Source organism: Macaca fascicularis, chromosome 16 (assembly GCF_037993035.2).
Source record: "Macaca fascicularis isolate 582-1 chromosome 16, T2T-MFA8v1.1".
In the NCBI taxonomy this organism is placed as follows: domain Eukaryota; kingdom Metazoa; phylum Chordata; class Mammalia; order Primates; family Cercopithecidae; genus Macaca; species Macaca fascicularis.
This window is the reverse complement of record NC_088390.1, coordinates 67,654,801-67,670,541: the sequence shown is the minus strand read 5'-3', so window position 1 is coordinate 67,670,541 and position 15,741 is coordinate 67,654,801. Positions and strand designations below refer to the sequence as shown.

The 15,741-nt window shown below is 40.2% G+C and overlaps 1 protein-coding gene across 25 annotated transcripts in view; it reads left to right on the top strand.

Annotated features, from left to right (window-relative positions):
* KANSL1 (KAT8 regulatory NSL complex subunit 1) overlaps positions 1-15,741 on the top strand; it is a 196,771-nt gene that overhangs the window by 135,106 nt on the left and 45,924 nt on the right. For 18 of the 25 annotated variants that reach the window (XM_065531769.2, XM_065531765.2, XM_005584525.5 and 15 more), the window contains one exon: positions 10,788-10,889. The exons of the other annotated variants lie outside the window; for them this stretch is intronic. In XM_065531769.2, coding sequence (XP_065387841.1) covers positions 10,788-10,889 — 102 coding nt within the window. The remainder of the gene's footprint in view (positions 1-10,787; positions 10,890-15,741) is intronic. 25 annotated transcript variants of the gene reach the window in all.

Sequence of the window (15,741 nt, the reverse complement as noted above, 5' to 3'; positions counted from 1 at the left end):
AGTTGTGTATAAGAAGATACCTCGGCCGGGCGCGGTGGCTCACGCCTGTAATCCCAGCACTGTGGGAGGCCGAGGCGGGCAGATCACGAGGTCAGGAGATTGAGACCATCCTGGCGAACACGGTGAAACCCCATCTCTACTGAAAATACAAAAAAATTAGCTGGGCATGGTGGCAGGCGCCTGTAGTCCCAGCTTCTAGGGAGGCTGAGGCAGGAGAATGGCGTTAACCTGGGAGGCGGCGGAGATCGTGCCACTGCCCTCCAGCCTGGGCGACAGAGCGAGACTCCAAAGAAAAAAAAGAAGATACCTCATTTGTTTTTGGCAGGGTCAGTTTGTAGTCTCACTAGTTGTGTATAAGAAGATATTCACCTCATTTGTTTCATGCTTTATTCTTCAGCTCATCACTCAGAAGCAATGACAGAGCAGTTTTCAGAAACTTTCCAAATATCAGAAAAGTATTTCTAAATATCTGGAAAATAATCTGGAGTTTTGTGTATACCGTCACACGTTGCTTAATGAAAGGGAAACAGAAATGTGTTGGTGATTTCATTGGTGTGTGAACATCATAGAGTGCACTTAAATATAAGCTGAGGGCTGGGCGCGGTGGCTCGTGCCTGTAATCTCAGCACTTTGGGAGGCAAGGAGTGGGAGGCCAAGGTGGGTGGATCACCTGAGGTCAGGAGTTCGAGACTAGCCTGGCCAACATGGTGAAACCCCTGTCTCTATTAAAAATACAAAAAAAATTAGCCAGGCGTGGTGTCGGGTACCTGTAACCCCAGCTACTCAGTAGGCTGAGACAGGAAAATCACTGGAACCCAGGAGATGGAGGGTCCAGTGAGCTGAGATTGCAACACTGCACTCCAGCCTGGGCAAGGCAGAGCGAGTCTCCATCTCATGTACGTACATACATACATGCATACATACATACATACATACATACATACAAGCTGAGGTGGTATGACCTACTATACACTTAGACAATATGGTATAGTCTATTGCTTCTAGGCTATAAACCAGTACATCATGCTACTATACTGAATACTGTAGGCAATTAGTGGTAAAGATTTATGTATTTAAACATATCTAAACATAGAAAAACACAGTAAAAATATAATAGAAAAGATAAAAATGATACACCTGTATAGGGCACTTAAACCATGAATGGAGCTTGCAGGACTGCAAGTTGCTCTGGGTGAGTCAGTGGGTGAAAGGTGACTGAATGTGAAAGGCCTAGGACATGATTGTACATTACTATAAACTTTATAAACACTGTACACCGAGGCTACACTACATTTATTCTAAAGATTTTTTCAGTAATAAATTAACCTTAGCTTACTGTAACTTTTTGCTTTATAAACTTTTAAGTTTTTAAAACTTTTTGACTCTCTTGTAATAACACTTAGCCTAAAACACAAACACCTTGTCATTGTACAAAAATATCTTCTTCACACCTTATTCTACAAGTTTTTTTGTATCTTTAAAAGTTTTCATTTTAAAATGAAAAGTTTCATTTTTTAAACTGTTTTGCTAAAAACTAAGACAGAAACACACACATGAACATAGGCCCACACAGGGTCAGGTTTGTCGGTATTACTGTCTTCCACCTTCACATCTTGTTCCACTGTTAGGTCTTCAGGGCCAACAACACACACGGAGCTTTCCATTGCCTGTGACAGTGCTAACAGAAGGATCTGCCGGAGGCTGTTTCACAGTTCACTTTTTTTAATGAGTAGAAGTACACTCTGATGATTAAAAGTGTAGTATAGTAAATACATAACACTTTTTATTATAAGAAATAAGTGTTTTTAACAGTAACATAGTTGTTTATTATCAACTATTATATTCTTACTGTACATAATTATATGTGGTATACTTTTAATAGCAGCACTGTAGGTTTCTTTACACCAGCATCACCACAAACACATGAGTAGTGCTTTGTGTTATGACAGGAAATCTTCAGCTGTACTAAAATCTTCTAAGACCATCATTGTATATGTGGTCTGTCATTGACCATAATGTTATTTGGCACATAAATATGTGCTGATTATCCAAGAGTTTCATCATTCAAAGCAAATTGTATTAAGCACCATACTTGGACTTGGTAAATTTTTGCTTCGAGTTGTGACTTTGCTACCAGATGCTTACATGAACCTTGAGAAGAAAAGTCACTTAACTTTTCTGAGCTTCAGTTTCTTGGTCTGTAAAATACAACATCATAATCAATCTTTTACTTCTTTGTTTGCAGTCTAAATATACGGTGTCTATTACAGAGTTCTAATAGGAAGAATAACACTGGGTTGATAGTTCAGTAAGTAATGCATCAAGAAAACTCACAGCTTTACCTGTTGTATTTATACATTTATTTTTCAACAAATGGATTAGTTTCCTAGACTGCCGTAACAAACTATCACAAATGGGATGGCTTAAATCAGAAATTTGTTCTCTCACCGTTCTGGAGGCCTGAAGTCTGAAATCATGGTGTCAGCCCTTCCTTGTCTTTTTCCAGTTTATGATGTTGTGCTAGTCCTTGGTGTTCTTCTGTAGCTACATCACTCCAGTTGCTGCCTCCATCTTCACATGACTGTCTTTCTCTTTGCATCTGTGTCCAGATTTCCATGTTAGGAGGACACCAGGCATATTGAATTTAGGGCCCACACTAAAGGTCTCATAACTTGATTACAACTGCAAAGACCCTTTTTCCAAACAAGGTAATATTCCCAGGTTCTGGGTGAACATAAATTTGGAAGAGACAATATTCAACTTGCTCTAACAAGCCATGGAATTTTCCCCCAATGATATATTCACATGCATTTAGTCTTTATGTAACACTGTAATTAACAGTTTTTGAGCACTTGTGATATATCAGGCACTGTGCTAAGCATTTTACTCTCATTCATGATTTTCGAGATAAACAATGGAAAGTCAGTCAAGTAGTTTGTTCATGGTTACACATCCAAGTGAGTGCAGAGCTGAGATATGAGTATCAAGCTGCAGAGCTGTTGCTCGAGTTAGTAATCACTTTAAGTGCTTGGGGTTTTTTTTTTTTTTTTTTAAGTTATTGAAATGGAAGAAATTTTTTCCTATTTGTTTTGGTTAAGTGAGTTGGTGTTCACGTTTTCCATGCTGCACCAAGATTTGCCAGAGCTGCCTGGGTTGTACAGACCTTTTTTTTTTTTTTTTTTTTTTTTTTGGGAGATGAACCTAGGTGATAGGTTGAATCTTGGTGATAGGCTGTTGAGTTGTAATTTGTCTTTCGGTGGGAGATTGGAGGGATGGTGGGGCTTTTCTTTTTCTTTTTAAGGATTTACTTTGTTGCTTGTTAACATTAATTTTATTTAAGTGGCGTATTACCAAAAAAAAAAAAAAAAAAAAAAAGGTATTTGTGACTACTGCTAGGTGATTCTAGGATGCAGACACCAGTTTCTGTTCTGTCAGAAGGTAGGTATTACCTTCCAAGCTGTGGAGTGAGTCCCTTTTGGGGATAATGTTACTCTCTGGAGAAAGAATACAATTTCTGGGAACCCTTCTGTACTACTTCTCCATGCTTTTGTGCTCTTTTAATTTTCATAGTTTGTCAGCTTGTTTTTTAAAAAGAAACTCTTCCATGCTTTAGAAGGGGAAAGGAAAACAATATATGTACCTTGAGTATATACTAATTAAAAATTTATTCATGTATGTTTGTTTAATGATCAGAGTAAATCTTCAGAAGCTTGTAAAAGGCAGAGCTAAATTTAAACTCCGGATTTTTTATCTGATTCAAAAGCATTTTTTTTTTCCTAACATATTTTACTGTTTTGTCCTTTTCATCATTTCACTGAAACATATTTATTGAAATTTCACACCTGATAAATAAGGGGAAAGAATAGGGACTAAGCAGGTTTTAAGAGGCAGGGTCTTGCTCCGTTGCCCAGGCTGAGGTGCAATGGCCAGATCATATAGTTCACTGTAACCTGAAACTCTTGGGCTCAAGCTATCCTTCTACCTTAGCCTTGCAAGTACAAGTAGCTGGGACCGTAGGCGAGTCCCACCATGCCTGACTAATTGTTAAAGGTTTTTTTTTTTTTTTTTTTTAAAGGATGGGGTCTCACTGTGTTATCCAGGTGATCACCTCAAGTGATCCTCCTTGCCTTGGCCTCCCAGAAGCACTGGCTTGACTCTTATGTTGTTTTTTAAAATCCCCTCTTCTGACTACGCTTTGAGATTGCACAGCTGTAGCTGAGGATGGAAATGTTAAGAAGATGGAAGGTGGAAGAGTATTGAAACTTTTGAATAGGGAAAGAGCTGAATGGGAACTGCAGAAGCTTAGAACACCTTTCTCTTCAAAATTTTTGTAAAGCTCTTGAGGTTCTCATCTTAATAGGGTTTTTAAAGCATTGTAGACAACTTATCTTTTCAAGGTAGCCCAGGGTTATTCTTGTGGAACTGGTCTGCAGTGGGGTCACTGGTTTATCTTGAGATGCATAGGGAAGATTGACCTGATAGAGTGATGTAAGGAAGTATGTGAAATTGCCTGTTAGCTGTATTGCAAATACAGTTAAGAGAGGGTCCATCCACAGAGGAATCATTTAGGAGGTATTAAGGCTGCATGTAACTGTGACCTATTCCAATTCCTTTGGTCCTTGTGTAAAGCAGAAGCTTGCTTCAGCCTTGGAGTTTTCTAGGCCTGTGCAATCTAAGCATGATCCTGGCTCTGACTCGGGACATGGTGAAGGAAAAGGAGACTCTTGACCTTTTTCTTCGGCTTCTGTAAGTTGCTATTTCATAGTACAGTGGCTCTAAGTTCACTGCCCCCAGGCTAATGCCACAGCTATTCAACATTGACCCAGTTTAAACCTGGATTGTTAGGGAAGCCCACGTTGGGGGAGCCATGAGAGGTGTGGAGTCAAACGTTACGAAGTTTTCTCAGCTAATACTAACCATTCTTTTCATGGTTATTAAACGTGAGTAAACTTTATCCCAAATAAATGTTATTGTGGCATAATGAAACATTGTATACAGAAAAGGGCAAAGTTATTAAGTGCATAATTAATAACTATAGCTCAAAATATATTAAGTATATTTGGGGGATTGTTAAGTAATTATGTAGACCTCCTCTGTAAAGCCTCACTTTCATCAGTCTCTTCAGTTAGGTTCTTTTCTGCTCTGATATCACCTCTCAACTTCTGTTATAGTACTGTCGTAATACTTTGTCTCCTTGTCTGTTCAAAGCTAGATGAACATAAACTCCTTATGGTAGAATCTGTTTTTATTTTATTATTGTGTTTTCACACTACCTTGCACAGGGTAGCCACTCAATAGATGCTACCTGCATGAATGACTCTTACCTACTTGGATGCTTTTTATTTGTTCAGCCTCTTTTTAGCTGTTTTCATCCTTTTTGGTATGAGGTACCGATTAAATTAGAGGATCCAGTGTTTGGTTTTGAACGCCACAGTGAACTTAGATATCTTGGGGGCAATGGACAGTGTACGGATGACTGTTGGTTGCATCATTGTAACACTTGAGCACATATTTTCAAAAATAGGTTTAATTAAAACTAATGTGTATTCAAATGTCCTCTGAACAAATTAAGAGGAGTTCCATTCTTCTGGTTGTGGAAGCTAGAAACCTTGGCAGTGTCTCTGACTATTTTCCCTCCTATCTTGTAAGCACATTGGCATAGCTGGTTGATTCTGTCTTCAAATAAACATTCAAGCAGGGCACAGTGGCTCATGCCTGCAACCTGGCACTTTGGGAGGCCAGGGAGGGTAGATCTCTTGGCCCCAAGAGTTTACGACCAGCCTGGGCAACATGGTGAAACCCCTTCTCTACTAAAAATATAAAAAACTATATTTTTTGGTGGTGGCATACGCCTGTAGTATCCCCTTGCACTTGTATCTCTCTTTCTCTCCTGGGCTTAAGTGATCCTCCTGAATATCTGGAACTACAAGTGTGACATTACACCGGGCTAATTTTTATTATTTTTGTGTGTGTGTGTTGGAGATAGGATTTTGCCATGTTGCCCAGGCTGGTCCTGAACTCCTGGCCTCAAGTAATCCTCCTGCATTGGCTTCTCAAAGTGCTGGAATTATAGGCATGAGCCGTCACGACCTCCTTCACCATTTCCACTTCTTAATCCCCTCACTATCCTGTATTTTGTTCTCTTTAGCATTTAATACCTTCTAATATAGTACATAACATTTATCTATTTACATTGTTTTTCTTTGCCCCCAGTATTAGAATGTAATAAGCACTTTGAAGGATGGGTTAGGGGAGAGGGATAGGTCTCTTATTTTTTCTTGTATCCTTAGCACCTAACAAATGCTGATGAGTGGATAAATGACTGATTTAAATGAACACAAAAGAAGTGAAGTATTAGTTAGATCCAGCCTTTTGCCCCAGTTCTGCCATGTGTTGGCCTGTAGAGACATAAGCTTTGACCTACATCCTCTGTGGGTCTATAAAATGATGTCGATGAATAGATGGTTCCTACCAAGTTTTATTATACTCTTTTAGGAGAAGGTGTCTCCATCGTCTCTCTGAGGGTTGTATTTCGAAATTATTCTGTAGTTTAAGGAAAAATTCTTCCCTTTGGAAAATACTGTATCCTTTCATATAACTGAAAAAAATTGAAGGAGTAATTTTATATCTAATTGTTGGATTTATCTTCTGGCTATAATTATTATAAACTTAATATTTTCCTGTTAGAAGAAAATTTATACAACTCGACAAATATTTGCTATGCATTTATTTTCTTGGTGTATGACTCTGCTAGGAGACATGGGGCATTTAAATATATTTGTATTTTGTCCACATCTTCAAGAAACTAACATAAGTTAACAATTAAAGGCTGGGTGCAACGGCTTGCACGTGTAATTCCAGCACTTTGAAAGGCCGAGGGCCGGGCGCGGTGGCTCAAGCCTGTAATTCCAGCACTTTGGGAGGCCGAGACGGGCGGATCACGAGGTTAGGAGATCGAGACCATCCTGGCTAACACAGTGAAACCCCGTCTCTACTAAAAAATACAAAAAACTAGCCGGGTGAGGTGGCGGGCACCTGTAGTCCCAGCTACTCGGGAGGCTGAGGCAGGAGAATGGCGTAAACCCGGGAGGCGGAGCTTGCAGTGAGCTGAGATCCGGCCACTGCACTCCAGCCTGGGCGACAGAGCGAGACTCCGTCTCAAAAAAAAAAAAAAAGGCCGAGGCAGGTGGATTGCTTGAGTCCAGGAGTTTGAGATGAGCCTGGGCAACGTGGTGAAATTCCATCTCTACCAAAAAAATAGAATAATTAGCTGGGTGTGGTGGCTTGCACCTGTTATCCCAGCACTTTGGGAGCTCGAGGCAAGTGCATTACTTGAGTCCAAGAGTTCGAGACCAGCCTGAGCAACTTGGTGAAACCCCATCTCTACCAAAAAAAAAATTTAAAAATTAGCTGGATATGGTGGCATGCACCTGTTATCCCAGCTATTTATGGGATTGAGGTGGGAGGATCACTTGATCCCGGGAGAGGGAGATTACAGTGATTCGTGACCATGCCACTGCACTCCAGCCTGGGTGACAGAGCTTGACCCTGTCTCAACAAACAAGAAACTGAGGCAATAGTAAGTGAAATAAATAATGTGGCATAAGATTATGAATGCTGTGGAAATGAGATTTAAATATACAGAATGTAAGATAAAATCACCATGCTTTAGGTCGTCTGGCAGTATGGATAAAGCAAGTAGGAACTCATTAACCAGGGCATTTTCTTGGAAGGAGGTGGGACTTGTTGAAAATCTCTTTGGAAGGATGAACGGCAATTTGGACTGATAAAATATAAAAATCAGTATGAATAAAGATGAACAGCTTATGTTTTAACCGTTAATTCAGTTTTTTTTTAACCTTTAACTGACTAATAACCCCTACCTCCAGCAGCAGCAACAGCTTCACATACATTGAAACATTTGTCTAGGAGATGATGCAATTGGTATAACACTAACAGAGATATTTGGGGAAAGTAGTTGGAAATCGATCTTAAAAAAAGGAACTGGTTATGGGAAAATTTGAATACTAAAATGATTTTTGACTTGCTTTATACAGGAAACAGGAAGGCAGTTTGGGCCCTTAAGCAGGGAGTGTCTGTTGAATACAACATTTTTAGAAGGCAGTGATGTACAAGATAGCTGTCTTTTGCAAATAGTTTTTACTTGGACATGATAAAGTTTGTAAGGTGTATTTTATGCTTTTGTTTAGGGAAGAAAGTATTTTGAAGCAGAAGTTCTTTTAACCAGAGAAACCTCATTTTAAAGGCTAGGGTAAATGTTTCTTGCTTACTAGTTAATGACCTTTCTCTTGTTTCTGAGGAGACTCCAGTTCTTTTTTTTTTTTTTTTTTTTAATTTTTTAAATTTTGAGTTGGAGTTTCACTCTTATTGCCCAGACTGGAGTGCAGTGGCGCAGTCTTGGCTCACTGCAATCTATGCCTTCCAGGTTCAAGCGATTCTCCTGCCTCAGCCTCCCAAGTAGCTGGGATTACAGGGGCTCGCCACCACGCCTGGCTAATTTTTTGTGTTTTTGCTGGAGACGGGGTTTCACTGTGTTGGCCAGGCTGGTCTCCCACTCCTGGCCTCAGCCTCCCAAAGTGCTAAGTTTACAGGTGTAAGCTACCGTACCCAGCCTCCAATTCATTTTTGTTGTTGTTGGAGATAGAGCCTTGGTCTGTCGCCCAGGCTGGAGAGCAATGGTGCGATCTCGACTCACTGCGACCTCTGCCTCCTGAGTTCACGCGATTCTCCTTCTTCAGCCTTCCGAGTAGCTGGGACTGCAGGCATGTGCCACGACACCTGGGCAATTTTTGTATTTTTAGTAGAGATGGGGTTTCACCATGTTGGCCAGGGAACTCCTGATGACCTCATGTGATCCACCTGCCTCAGCCTCCCAAAGTGCTGGGATTACAGGTGTGAGCCACCATGCCGGGCCTCTCATTTTTGGTATAGGCTAAGTGTAGTCATATTCCAGAATAGGTAGGCAGTGCTTCTTTTGCTTTCAAAAGAAAAAGAGATACATATTTCTTCTTAAAAAGCTGAAATAAGTCTGGGCGCGATGGCTCACGCCTATAATCCCAGCACTTTGGGAGGCCGAGGCGGGCGGATCACCTGAGGTCAGGAGTTCGAGACCAGCCTCGACATAGAGAAACCCGTCTCTACTAAAAATACAAAATTAGCCGGGCATGGTAGTACATGCCTGTAATGCCAGTTACTCAGGAGACTGAGGCAGGAGAATTGCCTGAACCTGGGAGGTGGATGTTGCAGTGAGCCAAAGACCGTGCCATTGCACTCTAGCCTGGGCAACAAGAGCAAAACTCCGTCTAAAAAAAAATAAAATTCTATTTTTCTTTCTTAATGTTTTCCCCCCTTTTCTGCAGCTCATATTTCATATTGGTTTTTTAGTTACAAGGACCCCAGGGATGGATCATCTGGTTTAGTGGCTCGTAAGAGTCTGTTGTATGGCCTAGAGAGCTCAGACTAATACAGTCACAATCTCTGGTCCCCTAAATCTATACTTTAGGATGTTCTTTGAGTCCAAACTAATCAAGTCTGGTGTTTTTCAACTTTACAAGTTTAGGACTTACCGGGGAGCTTTTAAAGAATAGTAGAATATCCTGCTCTGGGCATGGTGGTAGGCACATGTAATCCCACCTACTCCAGAGGCTGAAGTGGGAGGATTGCTGGAGCCCAGGATCAGCCTGGGTAACATAGCAGGGAAGAGAGAGAGAGAGACACAGACACAGACACCCACCTCCATGTACCCACCATGCCCTGCCCCCTCCTGCACTCTTCCCCCATGAAAAGGTAGACTACCTGGCCCCACCCCCAGAGGTACTGAGTAGATGTTGGACCTAAGCCAGTATAGTTTGATAAGGTTCACCAGGTGATTCTGATACAAAATTTCCATTAAGAGCTTCTTAATCTAGTTAGATCTCTATTTTTTTCGACCAGAGAAAGAGTTTGGGAGCCCTGATCGCTTGCATCCCAGTCTTTCGGTTATATAGTGTCATAGCCTTATTTTTGTCACCTCTTCTTGCATCCTGCATCCGTGGTGGGATTCGTGTGTAGTATTTTTTTTTCCTTAATAAGATAACTTCTGCCTTTACCCATCCTGGCTCATTATACCTACTGTGAGGAGAACTTGTGGGTTCATTTTTAATTTCTTTTTATGTAAATTGTTTCCTGGAATGACTTCCAAAGGTCTGAATTTGAAATTGTCAAGCAGGAACTTAATCTGAAGTAATATTTATGCTTATGAAAAACAGGTGCCTTTGGGCCAGCTTTTAAGAAAGCTCTTGGTTTCTGATAACTTGTAGGGGACTGTTCCACATTTGTTTCATTGAGTTTTGTTTGTGCAGGTATAGTTGATGGAGTACATGATTGATAATAGTAGCATTTTCAGCTTAGTAATTCATAAACTGCATTTGTTGTCTAGAAAAACTGCATTGCTGCTGTTAATCTAGTGGAGTCTAGTAATATGGTATAAAATGCCATAATCTGGTAAAGAGTTTCAGATCTGAAAGATATGGATAAATATGCTAAATGGCTGATGAGCCATGTAGGTCAGATTAGTCAAGTGGCAGAGAGGGGAGCCTGGGTCTGCTTCTTGTTGAAATAACTCTTTGGGAAAACAAAGCTGCCGCTGGTATAGTTTGTTTCTGAACCATAGGATAAGGAAGAGGGGGGCCTCTAGTACACCAGCAGTCCTTTTGAGACTAACTCCTAAATTAAATTTGAAATTTATACTGCTCACTTATGTTATTTTTCTCCTCTCTATCCTGCAGGGGTTGATAGTTCTTGGGGAGGTACCTCCCCCAGAGCATACAACAGACTTATTTCTTCCACTTAGTTCTGAGGTGAAGACAGATCATGGGACTGATAAATTGGTAAGTATAAAAGATAGAAAGGGTGAAATGCGTAAGAATTAAGGGTGTTGTCTTGGCACACCATTTCTTCTCTGTAACTAGGATCCTTGCATTGGCCGAAGGAGGGGAATTGTATCTACTTTTATCACTTATGGCATTTTAAGATCTGAATTTCTGAATAGGTAACCTAGGGCCCCTCCTGCAGCTGTGTAGCTGACCAATAGGATTAAAAGCAGCTCCAACTCTCAAGACACTACAGCCAGAGCAAGTAAGGCATTAGGGAGTATCATTGGGAATCAGGAGACCTGGGTGTGGCTCTGACACTTGAGACATAAGGTCACCTTTCTGGGCCACTCTAATATATTACAGCCTTTTCATTAAAAGGTTAGACTAGAGGTTAAATTCGCAAGAACACTGAAAATGGTCTCTATGGGTGACTCACTCTTATTCTGTAATGAGCATTAAGCTGTCATTTTCTGTTTCCTTCTGTATCCTAGCTCTGCTTTGATTCCTTCTCTTTCTTGGTTTCTCTCAATACCATAGTTAATTTTCTTTCTGAATTCCAAGAGCATTTGTTTATTTCTTTCACTTTTTTACTTTGCCTAAAAGGTTACTGGGTTTTATGAATATTCATATTTCTTGATTTAAGTCTCCATAACTTAATTAGAAATTCCAAAGTCCTACAACAGTAGTTTATTATTTTGATTATGCTTCACATAATAAGGCTAGTATGAAGTGCTGGCTTTTTAAATGGTGAGTTAAGCAAGCTGTTCTTGTATCTGCAAATAAACCAACCTTATAGTTCTTTTATTTATTTTAATGATTGTTAGCAGGAACGCATGATGTGGTGGAAACTAAATTTTCTCTGAGGCAGATGTTGGAGATGTTCAGATCTTGGAAAGATCTTTCACCTAGTTTTGAAAGCCAGCCACTGTTTCTAGAGATAAATGTGAAGACACTAGAAGATTGATAGTTCTTAACTGGAAAGTAGTTTTGAATAAATTAAAGAGCAGAACGCCAAGTTTTGCCACTATATAAGTCTATAATATAAGTTCATGGCATGCTGTTTACAGAATTTTTTTAAGTTATTAATAAAACTTTTAGCGAATGGTCTATTCAGGATAAAAATCGTTAAGTGAGAAAGAAAACAGATAAATTGATGGTATGAGTACAAGAAACATGAAACAGGCATATGTGATAGGGGAGTAGGTTCTATGTAGATATTTACATATTTGTATATAGAATTTAAGGATTCCAAACTTTTTTGAGTAATTTCCCTATAGTCATGTTTCTCTCACCTCAGCACTTCTGAAGGACAGGGCATAACAGTCCCTTATTGTGTTACTGATTCTCATTATCTTAAAAAGTCCACAGTGATTGTGAGATAGTTTATACAGATTCACTTGTAACACACACACACTCTTCAGGAGCTTGTTCCTTTCCCTGCCCTTCATTTATTCGCTTGTGTGTTAAATTGTAAGATTCCTGGCCGGGCGCGGTGGCTCAAGCCTGTAATCCCAGCACTTTGGGAGGCCGAGACGGGCGGATCACGAGGTCAGGAGATCGAGACCATCCTGGCTAACACAGTGAAACCCCGTCTCCACTAAAAATACAAAAAAAAATTAGCCGGGCGTGGTGGCGGCGCCTGTAGTCCCAGCTACTCGGGAGGCTGAGGCAGGAGAATGGCGGGAACCCGGGAGGCGGAGCTTGCAGTGAGCTGAGATCCGGCCACTGCACTCCAGCCTGGGCGACAGAGCGAGACTCCGCCTCAAAAAAAAAAAAAAAAAAAAGATTCCTTTGTGTGTATTAAATTGTAAGGTTCTTGAAGGTCAAGACCATCTTTCCCTTTGTGTTGGCCATTCTAGTGTCTACGTTGTGCAATAGAATGCTTTTTGGATTGAGTAAAATAAATAATGAAAACAACTAAGTATACACTGTCAGTTTTTTGTCAAGGAGAGATTACCCTGTCCCTGTTTTTGTCAATTAACTACCCTTTATGAATATATCCATGCTTTCCGAAAAGCGTTCAGAAAGTGTTAGAGAAGACGGGCTGGGTGGGGCAGGGACAATACATTTCCATTGTTTATTATTAGTAGAATGGGTTGCAGAGCATATGTTTCTTAAAAGCTATTAAGTGACTTAAATTTTTAAAATGCCAAATATTTGCAAAGCCATGCCTATGTCAATTGCCACACAAAGTTTTTCTGTATAAGAAGGCAGTATTTAACTTTGCTTGTTTGTTCTCCAGATTTTTTTGTTTTGTTTTGTTTTAAATTTTAGGAAAGCGGTTTTTCTCAGTTTTGCTTAAAATAAATAAATAAATTAGTTTACCCGGGACAGAGGACCACTGTAAATTTTCATACCCACATGTACCCATCCTGTGTTCCATTTTATTAAATTTTTCCCCAAATGGAGGTAGGTGTATTTATTCTTTTTTTTTTTTTTTTTTTGGTTAAGACAGGTTCTTGCTCTGTCACCCAGGCTGGAGTGCGGTGGCACACTGTAGCTCACTGCAACCTCAAACTCCTGGACTGCACTTGTTTATTACCCAGAAATATATTTGAAGACTTGTGGTTTAAAAATAATAATGTCAGAGATATTTTCTATTATGTTTAATTTTTGTATTCTCATTTCTGAAACTAAGCTGGAATTAACAAAAAAAAATCAGTATCTTTAGAATTGTCAAAATATAGTTTCAGAACATTAGACATAATTCCTCCCCTCCCCTCCCTCCCCTCCCCCCTCCCTCCCCCCTCCCTCCCTCCCTCCCTCCCTCCCTTCCTTCCTTCCTTCCTTCCTTCCTTCCTTCCTTCCTTCCTTCCCTCTCTTTCTCTCTCTTTCTATTTGTCTCTTTGTCTCTTTTTCTCATTCGTTCATTTGTTCTTTCGTTTGTTCATTCGTTCTTGACCAGGTCTTACTCTGTCACCCAAGCTGGAGTGCAGTGGCGTGACCTTGGCTCACTGCAGCCTCTACCTCCCAGGTTCAAGCCATCCTCCCACCTCAGCTTCCAAAGTAGCTGGGACTACAGGCATGCGCCACCATGTCCGGCTAATATTTGTATTTTTTTGTAGAGATGGGGTTTTACCATGTTTCCCAGGCTGGTCTCAAACTCCTGAGAACAAGCAGTCTGCTGGCCTTGGCCTCCAAAAGTGCTGGGATTACAGGCGTGAACCACTGCACCAGCCTAGACATAATTCCTAAATATATAGTGATTTACTGAATAACGAGGGAATCATGATGGTGACCAAACTGTTAACAGTATTTTAATACCAAATAAAAAGGAAGAATGCAGGAATATGATTACTCAGTAGCATACAAAAATTGTTAATGAACAATAAAGCTGTAATTTTGGACATTGTTTTCAACAAGATGCACACCAACTTTAACTTGTCAGCGTTCTAAAATAAACATCCAGTAAGACTTCTGGGCCCTAATCAATTATAGATAGTAGGTAAAACAAAAGTTAAATAATTTATGGAGAGTCAGATGATTCCTAGGTGGGCTTGTTAGGTAATGTCCCAGTGCTACACTGCAAGGATACATAGTCTTTTTGCTTTATTTCCAAACAGGATGATTGTTTATTGACAGAACCAGTATGTATCTGCTTGGGTCTTGAATACAGTACAGATATTATTGAACTAAGTTGTTCTAAAAGAACCCAACCTATGAGCAAAAGAACTGGAGACTGAATGCATGGGTGAACCTTTTTTGAGTCATGGAGCAAATCAAGGAATATTTTCTGGGTTGGGGAAGTGGGTACTGTTTTTATACCACAGAGCAGTGGGTTAGAGGAAGGGAAGACCTAAGGAGGAATGCCTAGAAAAATGCCTCTTTTTTTTTTTTTTTTTTAACCTCTTCTTATTTCTGACTCAAAGGCAGTTTTAAAGGTGTAAGGCTAGCTGAGGGAGAGAAAACTTAACGGGCCTCTAGCTTGGTAGCTGCCGATAAGTCATGTGTGTACAGATAAATGCTTCTGTGAAATTTAAGACTCCTTTTGAACAAAGAGGGTGTGCCCTTGGAAAGAGAGAATGTAAAAAGCGGTTGAGAGTTGTTCTCTAGTGTTCTGAAACATGCCTTTTATCTTCCCCACCTTCTCATTCTCTCTCTTCAACAAATAGAAGCCTGCTTTCCCCTGCCTAAGAAAAAGTAATGAGCAAAGAAGGACAGACTTGGAGCCTGTACATGTTACTAGGTAAATTACTCAACAATTTGTCAGCAAAATTTCAGACAGAAAGTATTGCCAGGAAGAGAAGAGAGCATTCTCAGTCCATGTGCCCCAGAGCTTCTAGAATTCAATAGTCACTGCCTCATGGGCTTGTATGTTATCAGAGGATGGAGTTCAGGGCTACCAAGTAGGTAGAAATTGAAGGAGGGAGTAGTGGCAAAGAGGGAGCTATGGGACATGGGGAGGGGCATAGGCCCACAATCTATTTGAACCCCTTTCAGGTCTTTGTGCTCACCCCTGAACTGCACACATTTAGGGAAGATTTTATAGGACATAGTGGAAAGCAACATTGGAAGGCTAAAAGAGCTGAGCAGAGAAGATCATCATTGCCTAATGCAGGGAAGGCAGAATTTGGAGTTTGAATTCCAGCTATACTTGGCAAAAACCAGAGGACTTTGATTGAAACCAATAAAAGCTCACACTTAAAAGAGTTAAAGAATGTTTCCCAGGACTAAGGCTTTCACCATAGGATTAAGGAGGGAACCAAAATAGACTCCAAACACTCTTTAGGAAAAGCTAACTAAATTCAGAGTCTCTATAATGTATTGCATACATTGTATACAATAGAAAATTATTATACATATGAATAAACACGAGAATATTCTATTCATGAGGAAAAAGGGGAAAAAATAAGATGGAAAAAGTTGA